At 41.1% G+C, this 13,460-nt stretch overlaps 1 protein-coding gene across 2 annotated transcripts in view; it reads right to left on the bottom strand.

The window, feature by feature from the left end:
- Positions 1-4,303: 4,303 nt before the first annotated feature.
- Positions 4,304-13,460, bottom strand: part of ITM2B (integral membrane protein 2B) — a 32,648-nt gene continuing 23,491 nt past the window's right edge. For both annotated transcript variants that reach the window (XM_068929816.1, XM_068929817.1), the window contains exons 5-6: positions 11,187-11,337; positions 4,304-9,882 (exon numbers count right to left, since the gene is read on the bottom strand). In XM_068929816.1, the coding sequence (XP_068785917.1) occupies positions 9,794-9,882; positions 11,187-11,337 (240 nt within the window). In that variant the 3' untranslated portion in view covers positions 4,304-9,793. The remainder of the gene's footprint in view (positions 9,883-11,186; positions 11,338-13,460) is intronic.

Below are 13,460 nucleotides of genomic sequence, written 5' to 3'. Positions count from 1 at the left end.
CAATATCTTTGTTCTAAATATCTTGCTACAACAGCTTTTAAAGAGCAGGTCATAGCCAGATGGAAGTCTGAAACATAGCCCAGTCAGGCAGCCCTGACTCATTGTTTCCAGCTGCTAAACAATCTTAAGTAATGTTATCATCTTAATTCTTTTTTTCAACTTAAAAACTGTTGCTATAGTTTCACAGTAATTGCCAGTGGGAATGGAAACCATGCGTTCATTATAAGCAAAACCAACCCTTTTTATTCTGACCCTTAATGCTCAGGCATGTTAGTAACTTGCAACTTCTTTAGTTTTCAGAAATCAAGTTTTCCCTCTACCAGAAATATTTCATTTTTATTTCATCCAACTTCATGGTCTATCAGGACTAGCTGCTTGTTTCTGCATTAGTACAGATCGACATCCACCACCTAAGCTAGAGTTCTGATAAAGTCATTTCTTCTTGGAGATACATGAAATTAATGTATTTCTACTAAAATCACTAGACTGCGATCTTCTGGATATTAGTGCTAGTATTGATTAATGACAGAATTTTTGCTTGAATAATGGCTATACAGTTAGGCTGTAAAATTCACAGATTATGAAAATATTGTTCAAGAATTATCCTAGACAAAAGCAATGGCAAATTAGAGGAAGAAAATGATTGAGATTGCATTACCTGGGGATAAATAGTGTCTTTTTTTTCCCCTAGGAAACCAAAGGGAGTTTTGCGCAGATCACAAATGGGAGAAGGAGTTTCTTGGTGCCGCGTGCGTTGTCTGCTACCAGTTGCTGCTGTGCAGCTTGCCGTTCTCCACAGGAATGGTACCCTAGCCATTTTAAATGACCTTTGGTATTTGAGAAGGCTTCAGCTTGGATTGTATCTCTGTTTGTTATTTCTAGGGCTAGTGACAGCACAGGGTCCAGAGCACCCACTTACATGTAGCCAGGGCACTCTTCAGCCTGCCTTGGTTTCCTCCATCTTCCACGTTCAGCAGCCACCCCGGGGAGTACAACCCTGTGGCCATTTACCCACCTGAATCACACTGCATTTCCCTTCCTGTCACAGGCAGGCTTTACCAGGGTGAGCAACAAGGGGGGCTGTGACCAACTCCATCAGCCATTTTGGTGGAGGCCCTACATCTCTAGCTCTAGCTCTAGCTGGGCCTTTAGCACTCACTAGCACATCCCTTTCCAGGTGACGCTGCCTCACAACTGCGCTGACCTCAGCTCTGCCTTGCAAGCCTGAACCTGACTTGCAGGTGTGGTGGGGTGAAACGAGCTCAGCTCGCAGGCTGTTGTAGCCCCCTTTTTGATGAACAGGTGGTTTTTACATGCCCTCGCAGTAATAACGATGTTGTGTGGGCTAAACTGGCTGCTTAGGAGACAGTAGCAAGGCTGAAGGGAAAATCTGAATGAACGTTTAAGACTCAGAGGATGCTTCCTTATACCATACCTAGGCTGGCCCCTAGTATCATTGATTTATACATAAAGACTCAGTTCAAAACATGAGGGATAGAAAACATTTCTCAAATGAAAATTTATACAGTGATGTAAAACCCACAGGGGCCATGACCTGTAAACCCCATAGGGGACCATTTATGCCTGAATGGAAAGGTATGTTAGACATTGCCTTCTATGCAGTTCAAAGCCTCTATGTACATACACGGTCTAAATAAAAACATTTTTGCTCCCCATTTATACATTCATCCGTGGCTTGCTCTTCTCAGAGCGTTACTTAGTGCACTGCTGGGATCTCAGATGTTACAGTAATGAGTCTAAGAAAATAATATGTACCAATAAAGTGTTTAACCAAGTTCTTAAGAAGGGGGGGGGGCTCCAAGTAAGCCTAGACACTTAGATGCCTATGTGCCTATGGGCACTGACCACCACTGCCTCAGAGATCTGAAAGGACAGCATGGCTCTTGTTCCTGGATGGAGCAACTTTTATATATGATGCTGATATGCAAACTCACAAGCCAGGCCATTCCACAGATCCTTCCAGCTCTCTCCGTTTCAGAGGAGTTTGCAGAGGTTTTGTACTGATCAAAGGATTTTGACTTGAGTGTGACTTTTTTATTTTTACTCACAGATAATTGTATGTATCTATTTATAGAAAAACATAGCTACTTATAACTGTAGAAGAACCTTATACCAGTATTGCATATTCTCCATAACTGAAAGCAGCTAATTGAATCAAGTCTGTTTTACAGATTTGTGCTAGCACCAAGGACCAGGGTACTGAAAAGTAAAATCCCTGGCTGGTGTAATTTATCAAAAGAAGCCTAGAGCATGTGCAATTACATCAGAAAAACTAATTGTTCCTGGTAGAGCTTTCCTTGCTTGGAGACGGTTTCATGACGTTAGCATAAAACATACCCTTGCATTCATAGCCACATCATACTATACATGTTGCTGGTAGGGCCTATCAGTCCTTACCTGGGTTAAGTGCTTCTAACCCCACATACATTCTACCCTTGAGGAGCACGAGGAACGAGCCCAGGTGCCCTGGGCTCCCCCTAGAGCACGGTTCACTTTGATCGGTACTCTCAACTGGTAATTAAATAAAAATGAAGGTCAAACAAACCAACCAACTACAACCCTATTGTTGTTTGCAGCTATAAGGCAGCATTAATAACCCTATTCCGAGAACTCCCTTCCCTTCCCATCCTGCGCTGTCCCCGATTCAGCTTCCTCTCTTGTGAGAAAAGCGGCATCCGTCGGAGGGAACATCCTGTCCTGCTGTGCACAATCTCTGCAGCAAGGATGTTTCTCATGCCGCCTCTTCCAAGGTTTCCTAAACCCACAAGAATCAGAATACACTGTACTGGAAAGAGTACTCTGGAATCAAATTAATTTCAACTGAAAATCTGAAAACCATTTAAATTATCAACCATAGCCCACAGTCAACAGACAGAAGCATTTCTCTGAATTAAATCCACCTGTGATCTTGTTTTTTTTTTTTTTTATCTTTTTTAAGAGTGGACCTAAGATAATTAAGTTCTTTATTAAGGCATTGCAGTTGAACACCTTTATTAGCTGAAAACATTTTACCAGTGTGTAACATTTCAGAAGAACTCTTAGCATGACAACAGCTCTATAGGCTGTTCTATGTTGTTTTGGGGTTTTTTTTGGCCAGAATAGTAAAATACCCTCCCACAACTAGAACAAACTATGCCAGTAAGAGTACAGCTCTGATAGTATTTTTAAACTACAGGCTTCTACTAACACAGCCACGTCAGACTTACCTCCTCCCACCCAGCTCACAAGGTGATGGTGACAGAAGGATGCACCCACCCTACCAGAAGACAACGCTACTCTCAGTTAAGCACACATATAAACCACCGTTGGCTTCCACAGTACTGATTCAGCTGGAAATAATCTTCAAACAAATGAATCCAGCCCTTACTTTTTGTCTCTGCAAGTACAACACATCTGTGCTCATTGCACCACATGACCAGACTCTTGCATTTTCTGTCAGTCAGGCTTTTTTTTTTCATGCCCTTTGGCTCTTTGTAAAGCTGCAAGACTTCACCTACAGAACAAGGGAAGACCTGGGACTTTTATCACACTTTGCAAGCCCAGGTCATACACATTGACCGGTGACAATAACCTTCCCCAGGCAAAGGCCTACTGAATGTCAGAGGCTGCTTAGCACACATTAGAGAGCAACACAGCCCTCTCTGCCAACTAAACAGAGTGGCACACGATAGTGACGCTTCCTTGGTTTTGCTCTTGTGATGACAAAAGGTGTGTCCTGGGATTAGGATTCATTTCCTTTTTTTAAAGGAGTGTTCAAAATATTTGCACAGATAATTGTCAAAAAAGGTCATCTTTACACTATCCCTTTTCTGGGATCTATTAGACTATTTACTGGAGTTCAGCAGAGCTTTGTTTGCTTATTATACTCTTTATTAAAAAGCAAAACAAAACAAGCAGCTTCTAGAGTTAGTTTTTCCTTTGGATTTGTGTCCCGTGGTTCATAACTTTGTCAAAGACAGCAGAAGTTCTAAGAGAAGATTTTCCTTCACTTGGGGTGTTCTGGGTCTCTGTCACCTTCCCATACACACTGCCTAGCATTTAATAAAATGTGAGCACATGCTGCAACATTTCCCTCAGTGTGGTGCTGCTTCTTCCCCAACACTTATTTTCATGCTGCTGATGGAAATTTCCCTCCATCAGTCAACAAGTTCAAAAGTGATTAGGGACACAGGCATGCGGCATGATCATATAAACCTTGTTTCTCTAAGACCAGTCTTTTTTTTTTCCCCCCCATCAGCAGCCTCATTTGCTGGTATCTCTGTTTAAGGACACACCACAGATCAAAGTTTCTCACCGAGTTTTATTTTGAAAACAAGTTAAAGACAGTGCCAGGCTTATAAAAAAATAACAAGATTAATGTTTAGCTTGTGGAAAAATAGGAACAGTATGCGCATGAACAGGTAGGAAACACACTTTAAAGTACTTCAGCATGAGTCTCGTGACATAGAGAGTTCCAAAGAATGAACTGGTAACCATGTCCTGACACATATTTGACCTTTATTGCAAACACACAGTTTCAACATCCTGAATGTCTGTAGCTAAAGTTTTCCCAGTGGATTTTTCAATTTGCTTAGGTCTATACCAAAGTGTAGCTACATAAATGTAATTTCTCCCTAAGTGTCTAACCAATATCTACATGTGGATTTATTTGATGTTGTTCAAGGTTGCCATATAGCATCAAAAATGGATCAAATAAGCACAGCTTTCTGAAAGCAACAACTATATTTTCATCTTATACATACCACACCTATCCTAAGACTAAACTATAAATTAAACCAAATGCAGAAGAAGGAAAATAATACAGTGTGTATTTAAGAAACTTCCTTTAAAACAAAATGCTTTATCCTGATCCAAATAGTCACAATAGCAGGAAGTTGGATGATAGCATGTTTACAATTGTAAAATAGTTCCAAAACTAGTGAAGTATCCTCCCACTATATTAATAAAAGATCCTTTAAAAGATGAAAAATAAGATTAGTGCAAAGCCAGAATTATACAAAGACTGAATTCATATAAGAGAAGTAAGAGATTTGGACTCCTATGGTGCACATTATTTAAAAATAGGTTTAATCAGGGTATCTTTTTGCAAACAAATATGCAAGTATTCTATTAAACAGTCCTACTTTCCTGATAAAACAATACTCAAAATTCTGTGGGAAATATAGGTTAGTTCCCATACCACAGAAGTTTAGAAGTAGATTCTGGAGAGATTTTCCAGCCTTGTTTTGAGTGTTACTCCCTTTTTTCCCCCTCCCATGTTTTTTTTTTTTTTTTTTTTCAACTAGCTTTAAACAGCAGGTACTCAGATACATCTTATCTTGTACTCTCCCCCACAAAAGCTTCCATGCAAAAATCCCTATCACATCAACATTTCAAACTTGCATTCAAAACAGTAGTTTAAGTCTACTTGACAAGATATAGAATGCTATTAGGGATATTTGAGCTAGCTCCAAACTAACAAGCAAAGGTCAATGGCACAGCCCAGCACTGTGCAGTAGTACTTCAGGTCCCAGAACTGGATGCCCCACTTACATGGCTTATATTGGTTCTGGATACAAGGTTGGCTTTGGCTGTTTCCAGACAGGGTTGCCTTCCAATACCAGCAATATCCCTACATTTCATTTCCTGACTGGTCTCACTGGGAGCTGTAACTGCAACATATATGACTAGCGAGAAATATCAGGCATTTAATGTAGAAGCCTCATCATGAGTTTATGGCCCCATTGTTCAGCTGAAAGGAATTGCTATTTCCTCAGTAGAACAGTACCAATGTATATCCAAGCGTGAGTATACAGCTACATTTGGACTTGTAAATCTGAAAGTATGGGTAGTTTCTGGACTCAGTGAGTTATAATTCCATTTATAAGTGATAGAGGCAAAATTGTCCTTTATGTGAGAGAGCAGCTGGAATGGATGGAGCTTTGCCATGGCACACACGATAAGCCAGCAGAGAGTTTATGGGTTAGGACTGGAGGGCAAACCAACATGGGTGACACTAGTATGTATCTGCTACAGACCGCCTGATCGGGAAGTAAATGAGACAGACAGCTGGAAGAACTAGAAGAAGCCCCATGTTCACAGGCCTCGGTCCTTATGGGAGAGTTTAACCACAACAATATCTGCTGGAGGGAGAACATAGCAAGGCACAAATGATCAAAGGCATTTCTGGAGTGCACTGATAATAACTTCCTGAAAGAAGTGATCAAGGAGCCAACAAGGAGAGGTGCTCTGCTGGACCTCATACTCACAAATAAGGAAGAATCGGTTACAGATATGGAGATTGGGGACAGCCTTGGCTGCAGTGACTGTGAGATGTAGAGTTCAGGAACCTGGGGGAAGGAAACAAGGCAAATAGCAGGATCACCTCCCTGGACTCAGCAGAGCAGACTTTGGCCTGTTCAAGGATCTGCTTGGAAGAACCGCATAGCAGACAGTCCTGGAGGGAAGAGGGTCCAGGGAAGCCAGTTGATTTTCAAGGATCATGTCCTCCAAACTCAAGAATTGTCCCTCCTCATGTGCAGGAAGGCAAGCAAAGGTGGCAGGAGGCCTACATGGATGAACAAGGAGCTCCTGGAAAAACTCAAACATAAAAAGGAAGCACATAAGAAGTGAAAGCAGGGACAGGTGACCCAGGAGAAACAAGGAGACACCGTCCAAGCACACAGGGATAGGGTTAGAAAAGCCAAAGCCCACCCTGAGTTAATCTGTCAAGGGATGCGAAGGGCAACGAGGACGGTTTCTACAGCTCTATCACCAACCAGTGGATAACTAGGGAAAATGGGGGCCCACTGCTGAATGGGGCAGGGGACCTGGTGACAGGGGACATGAAGAAGGCGGAGGTAATCAATTCCTCCTTTACTTCGGTCTTTACTGGTAAGACTTGCCTTAAGGAATTACAGGTCCTTGAGACCAGTAGGAAGTCCTGGAGCAAGGAAGACTTACCCTCAGTGGAGGTGGATCAGGTCAGGGCACATTTAAACAAACTAGGCACAAATCCATTGGACCTGACGGGATGCATCCATGGGTGCTGAGGGAGCTGGCCAATGTCATTGTGAAGCCACTTTCAATTATCTTTGAAAGGTCACGGTGATCAAGGGATGTTCCCAAGGACTGGAAGAGAGCAAGCGTCACTATTATCTTCAAGAAGGCCACGAAGGAGGATCTGGGGAACTACAGGCCTCACTTCGATCCCTGGGAAGGTGATGGAGCAAATCCTCCTGGAAGTAATTTCCAAACACGTGAAGGACAAGAAGGTGATTGGGAGTAATAAGCATGAATTCATGAAGGAGAAAACATGCCTGATCAACCTGATAGCCTTTTACAATAAAAGGCTTGGTGGGCGAGGGCGGAAGATATTGTTTATGTTGACTTTGGCAAGAATTTGAGCACTCGGACAAAACCGATGGAAGTACAGGCTAGATAAGTGGACAGTGCGGTATACTGAAAATTGTCTGAACTTCGAGTCTCAAAAGGGTTGTGATCAGCAGCACGAAGCCCAGGTAAAGACCAGACCCTAGCGGTGTCCCCCAGGGGTTGTGACCCTGGGGGCCAATACTGTTTAATGTCTTCATTAAACACCTGGATGACAGGGCAGAGTGCACCGTGAGCAAGTTCGCAGACGATACAAAACTGGAAAGAGTGGCTAATACACCAGATGATTGTGCTGCCGTTCAGATGGACCTCGACAGGCTGGAGAAATGGGCTTATGGGAATCTCATGAAGTTCAATAACGGGAAGTACAAAGTCCTTCACCTGGGGAGGAAAAACCCCATGCACCAGTACAGGCTCAGTAACAACCACCTGGAAAGCTGCTTTGCAGAGAAGGATCTGAGGATTCAGGTGGACAACAAATTGAACACGAGCCAGCACCACTCCCTTTTGGCAGACAAGGCTGACAGCCTCCTGAGCTGCATCAGAAGAGCCTTGCCTTCCGGTCAAGAAGGTCAAGAGAGGTGATCCTTCCCGTCTACTTCCCAGCACTGGTTAGGCCACATCTGGAGTGCAGGGTCCAGTTCTGGGAAAGACATGGACAAGAAAGACATGGACATACTGGAACTGAGTCCAGTAATGGGCCACGGAGATGACTGGAGCCTCTGTCATCTGAGGAAGGGCTGAGAGAGCTGGGACTATTCAGCTTAGAGAAGAGAAGACTCAGGGGGAAACTTATCCATATGAGTGGATAGTATCCATATGAGTGGATAAGTGGATAGTATCCCCCCCCAAGGGAGGAACTATCCTGATGAGGAGGAGTAATGAAGACAGAGCCTGACTCTTCTCAGTGGTGCCCAGTTAAAGGGCAAGAGATAATGGGCACAAACTGAAACAGAAGAAGTTCTGTCTGAACATAAGAAAAAACTTTTTTAGTGTGAGGTTGGTTGAACACTGGCACAGGTTGCCCAGAGAGGCTGTGGTTACTCCATCCCCGGAGATCTCCAAAACCCAACTGGACACAGCCCTAAGCAACGTTCTGTAGCTGAAGCTGCTTTGAGCAGGGCTGTTGGACTAGACTGTCTCCAGAGATCCCTTCCGACCTCAGCAATTTCTATGAAAATACGTACAGACTCCATAATTTAAGGCTGTCCTTTCCCAAGACATTTGTATAGGATGGAATAGTTGTAAACTGGCTGCTTTAGTCAGGAGTCTGCACTTTCTTAGAAATACATACTTCAAGAGTTTAACATACTCACACAACGATCACATAACACTCCTGGCTCTCAGCTGGGTCAATCTGACAGTTAGTACAGTGTAGCTTATGGAGCTCTTCAATGATGTATGTAATTTTACAAATGCTCATGACAAGTATTTCAGGCATTAATAAGTTTTCAACAAAATAAGGGAAGGTCAGCTTTCCTGACACGAAAGTCAGCTTTGGATCTTCATAGTGGTTGTATGTATTGTGAAAATATCAACTCAGAATTTAAATAAACAGCACAATGTTGCCTCTAAACAAAAAACAAAACAGAAAAACATGCTGCTTCTGTTTATATTTCATTCCTCAACTATCATCTATTCTATCTTCTCCCTTTTAAAAACAGAACAGAGGGTAAAAAGCATTAATTTTAACTTTAAATTTAACTATAGTTTCCTCCCCTTCTCCTTTAAACAAAAGTAATAATGGTGAGAGAAAATACAAGACTTTTAGACAAACAGGTTTATAAGATTTATTTTCCATTGCACATACATGGATTATATACAAGTTAGTAACATAAGTTACTTCTCAGTTTTCTAAAAGATTGTTACAGCAAACACTTGCCATTTTAAAACATCAAGTCAGAAATCAATCTAGAAAGGTAACTATGACAATATTTTAAAAATGAAACAAATTGCACTTTGTTAGGGAGAGTCAAATAAAGGTTTGTCTATATGCTGTAACAAACTCTATAGCAAGTAATATTACAGTCAGAAGTAGCTCTTGCAGTCCATTTGTACATTAATAATTCTTTTCAATTCTACTTAATTAAAAACTGGTGGCTATTTCAAAGACTCTCTCTTCTTCCTAATATTTAAGATTCATCACATGAAATGCACTAGCAACTAAGTCTTTATACAATTGCTATTCAAATATAAGAACACCACACCTGAAAATAAGGAAAAACTAAAACATACTGATTTTACATGTATCATGAGATGAAAAGTATGGAAGGTGTTCAGCAATAAAGCCCTGTCCACTACTTACATAAAAGAAGATTTAAAAAAAATAATCACTGCACACAATACAAAGGGTGGGGTCATACTGTAGGGTTTTAGTCTCCTGTAACAGTAATATTCCTCATTACTGTTCACAGATGAGAGTTTCCATAGCAAACCTGTTCTCAAAGTGTCGAATCTTTCGACAGTTGATGGCTTCACGCTTCTGAATTCCTGTTTGCATTAGAAAAGGACAACAGAAGGTAAACAGAAGATAAAGATATATATTTGAGAGACACCATAATTTTTACATTTACTATAAGATATCACCAGAAGTTAGATCCACCTCTTCTCAGCTCCCAAAGACAGAATACACATACACACACACACACACATTCATACTTGGAAAAAAAAAAATTAATATGCAGGCAATGATCCTAGAAGAGGTGTGGTGAACCAAACTCAGTTCTGATTTCGTTAAAACCAACCTACTAAAACCCCTCTAGTGGTTAGTTTTAACCCAGATCAGTTTCCCATCTCCCTCATTGTGTGGCTGTAAAAGTGCTTGGGGAGAGGCAAAGAGCAAAGGAGTAAGCTGCTAAAGGCAAAGAGTGGAATAGCCTCTTTTCACAGCGGTAGCTGTTTAAACAGCAGCATCACGGAATCAGAGAAAGACTGAATTTAACCAAGTTTTAGTCAAAGTAATGCTCGTTACCGTACCTGTGCTCATCTTTTACCACAGGACCAACATAATGACTTTTGAATTTGATTTTGCAATTAAGACCTTTTCACTTTTAAACATCATTTAAAATTATTTTATAAAATAATTTTCTCTTCCTCAGTTTCCCAAGCAATCAGGCTCAGCAATATGACTACAGTCCTTAAGTGTACATTTGTATATCTCTTCTTTAGAGTTGAAAAAAAATTTTTTTTTAAGTGACTGAAAATAAAGTGAAAGTGAAGTATTAAGGCAGTACTTAATATTATGCTTGTCGAGGCTCTTCCAAACGATCTTTTTCAAACATTTTCCGCGTACCAAGCACTAGTACTTTCCTGTGAAGACAACACTTAAACACGTTTCACTGATGCAAATGTGAAGGCCTAGACTCATTATAAATAACTCTGGTGACAAGAAAAGCCTGCAATTCTGCCTTTGGACTATGAGGCTTTTGTTCCAAAATTGTGAAGTATCTTTTCACTAGAAAAAAGGGTTTTTGCCTTTTCTTGGTCTGGAAACAAGACTGAAGAAAAGCAGCAATGAAAACTTGAACCACAGAAAACATACCCGTGCATGCACACAAACTTTAACAGTTCCTAGCTCAGTGGGGCCTTGAGCACTCTAGCACAATAAAAACAACCGATTTCCATATTTACATGGAAAATATCAGATACACTTAAGCCTGCAGAGCCAGTTACTGCAATAAGCAACCTTTGCTTTAATAAAAGTCATCCCTTGCAATACAATCAAGCCTATTTATTAAATTCAGGCAGCACTGAACCTTCCTCAAACACAACAGCTCGCACTGAGGAACATTTACCTTTCATGGCTTCTTTGCGCTGTAGTTTATAGGTTTCCTTGCCACGGCAGAGGCGGTAAATAAAGAATCCCAGCTGATCCACATTTTCAATGCGATCAGTAACAATCATTTGTTCATGAATCAGATAGGACTGAGGCAAATACGTTCCAGCCTGTGGAACAAAAATACAACAGCTATGTCAAAAACCATCACTTCCTACTCTGCGTACACAAGGAACACTCTGCATTGTGTTTCTTTGACATGGCTGCCGTTCCACAGAAAACATTTTCTTTCAATTCTTTCAAAATGCGTTTTACCTACAGAGTTTTATTATAAACATGCAAACATGACTGCACTGCATTCCAGAAAGACATAATGAGTATATCAAAAAAGGTCACAAAACTTTCACTGATACATATATCCACCACCCTCCTGTTGCAGTAACACTAGTCTTGAGCAGAGGAGGGAGGTCTTCTTCCTGGAGCACAGATTATCACAGATCAAATCCTGCAGTTCTCGTACAAAATTTTCACTTAATTAACAATAGTCCAACGGACCTCAATGGGAACTTTTCCCAAATAAGCGTTGCAGAAGCATGTTCTAGATTAATAACTTATTGCTGCTGATACATGCCAGCTGCAGTCCACGGGGTTTCAGAAACCCTAAACATTTCCATAGGATGGATCACAAGTCAGATTCTAAATGGACGGAGAGACTGTCTAGTCCTGTAAGGTATTACAATAACCTCCTACAGTTGTTTAAATAGAAAAGTATTAGAAAACCATTGCGGTACACCAGGTGTTTTAAGGCAATAAATTGAAAATGGGAAGAGACAGGATCATGCAGGCTTCCCAAGCCTTTTCTAGCCACAACTGAAATGACAAAAGAATCAGGCTCTGTGCACACTTCACTCAGAACACAGCGCCCCCAACAGACAATACAAAGCTGAAGATGCACATACTTACATATCAGCTGATATCCTAATACTGCTACTGGTAACTAATGGTCAATGTTTCTGAAATGTTTTTTTATTTAAAGAGTCCTTGTAGGGCGATTCTGAATTATGACACTACAGAAAGTGTTATTTGCTTTCTAAAAGTAAAAAAATGGGTTACTATGAAAATAAATTTAGCTTTTGTGGCCAAAGATCATGGTACTTTTTATTGCCAATAAACAAGTTTGACATTTTCATTACAAAATAAGACTGTCTTTTCAGTCTAAACAACATATTCAGAAGTTGTCGATTAAATACTATTCCTTTCAACAGAAAGGTAAGGATTGTATAACATTTGCTTTCAATTGGGAAACTTTTCCTTGCTATGTCCTACGAGGAAAGCCAGGGCAAATATTTTCTTTGCACAGGAACTTGGAAGATTTCACCCTCCTCAATGATCCCGTTCATTATTTGGTTATGAAATTTCTGGATCTTAATCCTCGCTCTCCAGAATTTGAGGCGAGCGCCCCAAGGGAGCGCCGGAGCAAAGAGGCAGCGCAGACCACAGCGCTGAGGGCTCCTGCTAGCCTACGCCCTCCAAACCGCGGGGCCTCTTCACCCTCCCGTGGGGCTGCAAGCAAAGGGGCACCTCGGCAGCAATTTCCTGTGCCCAGCTCCTGGAGGAGCAATTACCCACAAATGCCACCTTTGAGATGCCTTCTGCATCACACATGGGTAAAATCAGCCAGTTGGCTCCACAGCGCAAACAAGACCTATGGGCAAACATATCTGGGTTTTAGCCCTTCTCTGTTTGCCCACCCAAGCAAACTGCACCAATACATGGAAACGTGGTTCTTCAAGCTAAAAATGTATCTTTCTTAAAACGCAAAACAACCCAGAGCACCTCCATCCTCATAAAATTCCCTCTGCTCATTTTAAATGAGCTGAGCGTTTTAACTTGGTATTTTTTGCCTTGTGCAGCCAACGTGACTGCAGGACAGGGAGCAAGATTTTGTTCGCTTTGTGCATGTGAACAACAGTTTCACAGATTTCACTTACAAAGCATTTAAATTGATATTCTGAGACATCAAGTGCCCACAGCATTTTGTTAATACAATGGGAATTAAACAGATGTCTCGTAAAATTAGGGCACTCACTGTTGGGGACAATGATCAAAACAGTTTGTTTTTGCACAGATTTTCAGTTAAATGCATGATGCCTGGTTATCCTCTTACTTGTAAACCAAGCATGTTTGATTTAGTACAACTGACAAACTAGGAAATTAACAGATTTTACCACTGGAATTTGCGTGGAATAAAAAACAAAACAAAACAAAACAGCATACACAGAATACAAAACAT

Source organism: Struthio camelus, chromosome 1 (genome assembly GCF_040807025.1).
Source record: "Struthio camelus isolate bStrCam1 chromosome 1, bStrCam1.hap1, whole genome shotgun sequence".
Lineage (NCBI taxonomy): Eukaryota > Metazoa > Chordata > Aves > Struthioniformes > Struthionidae > Struthio > Struthio camelus.
The sequence above is the reverse complement of the archived record's forward strand: the minus strand, read 5'-3'. Positions and strand labels throughout refer to the sequence as shown.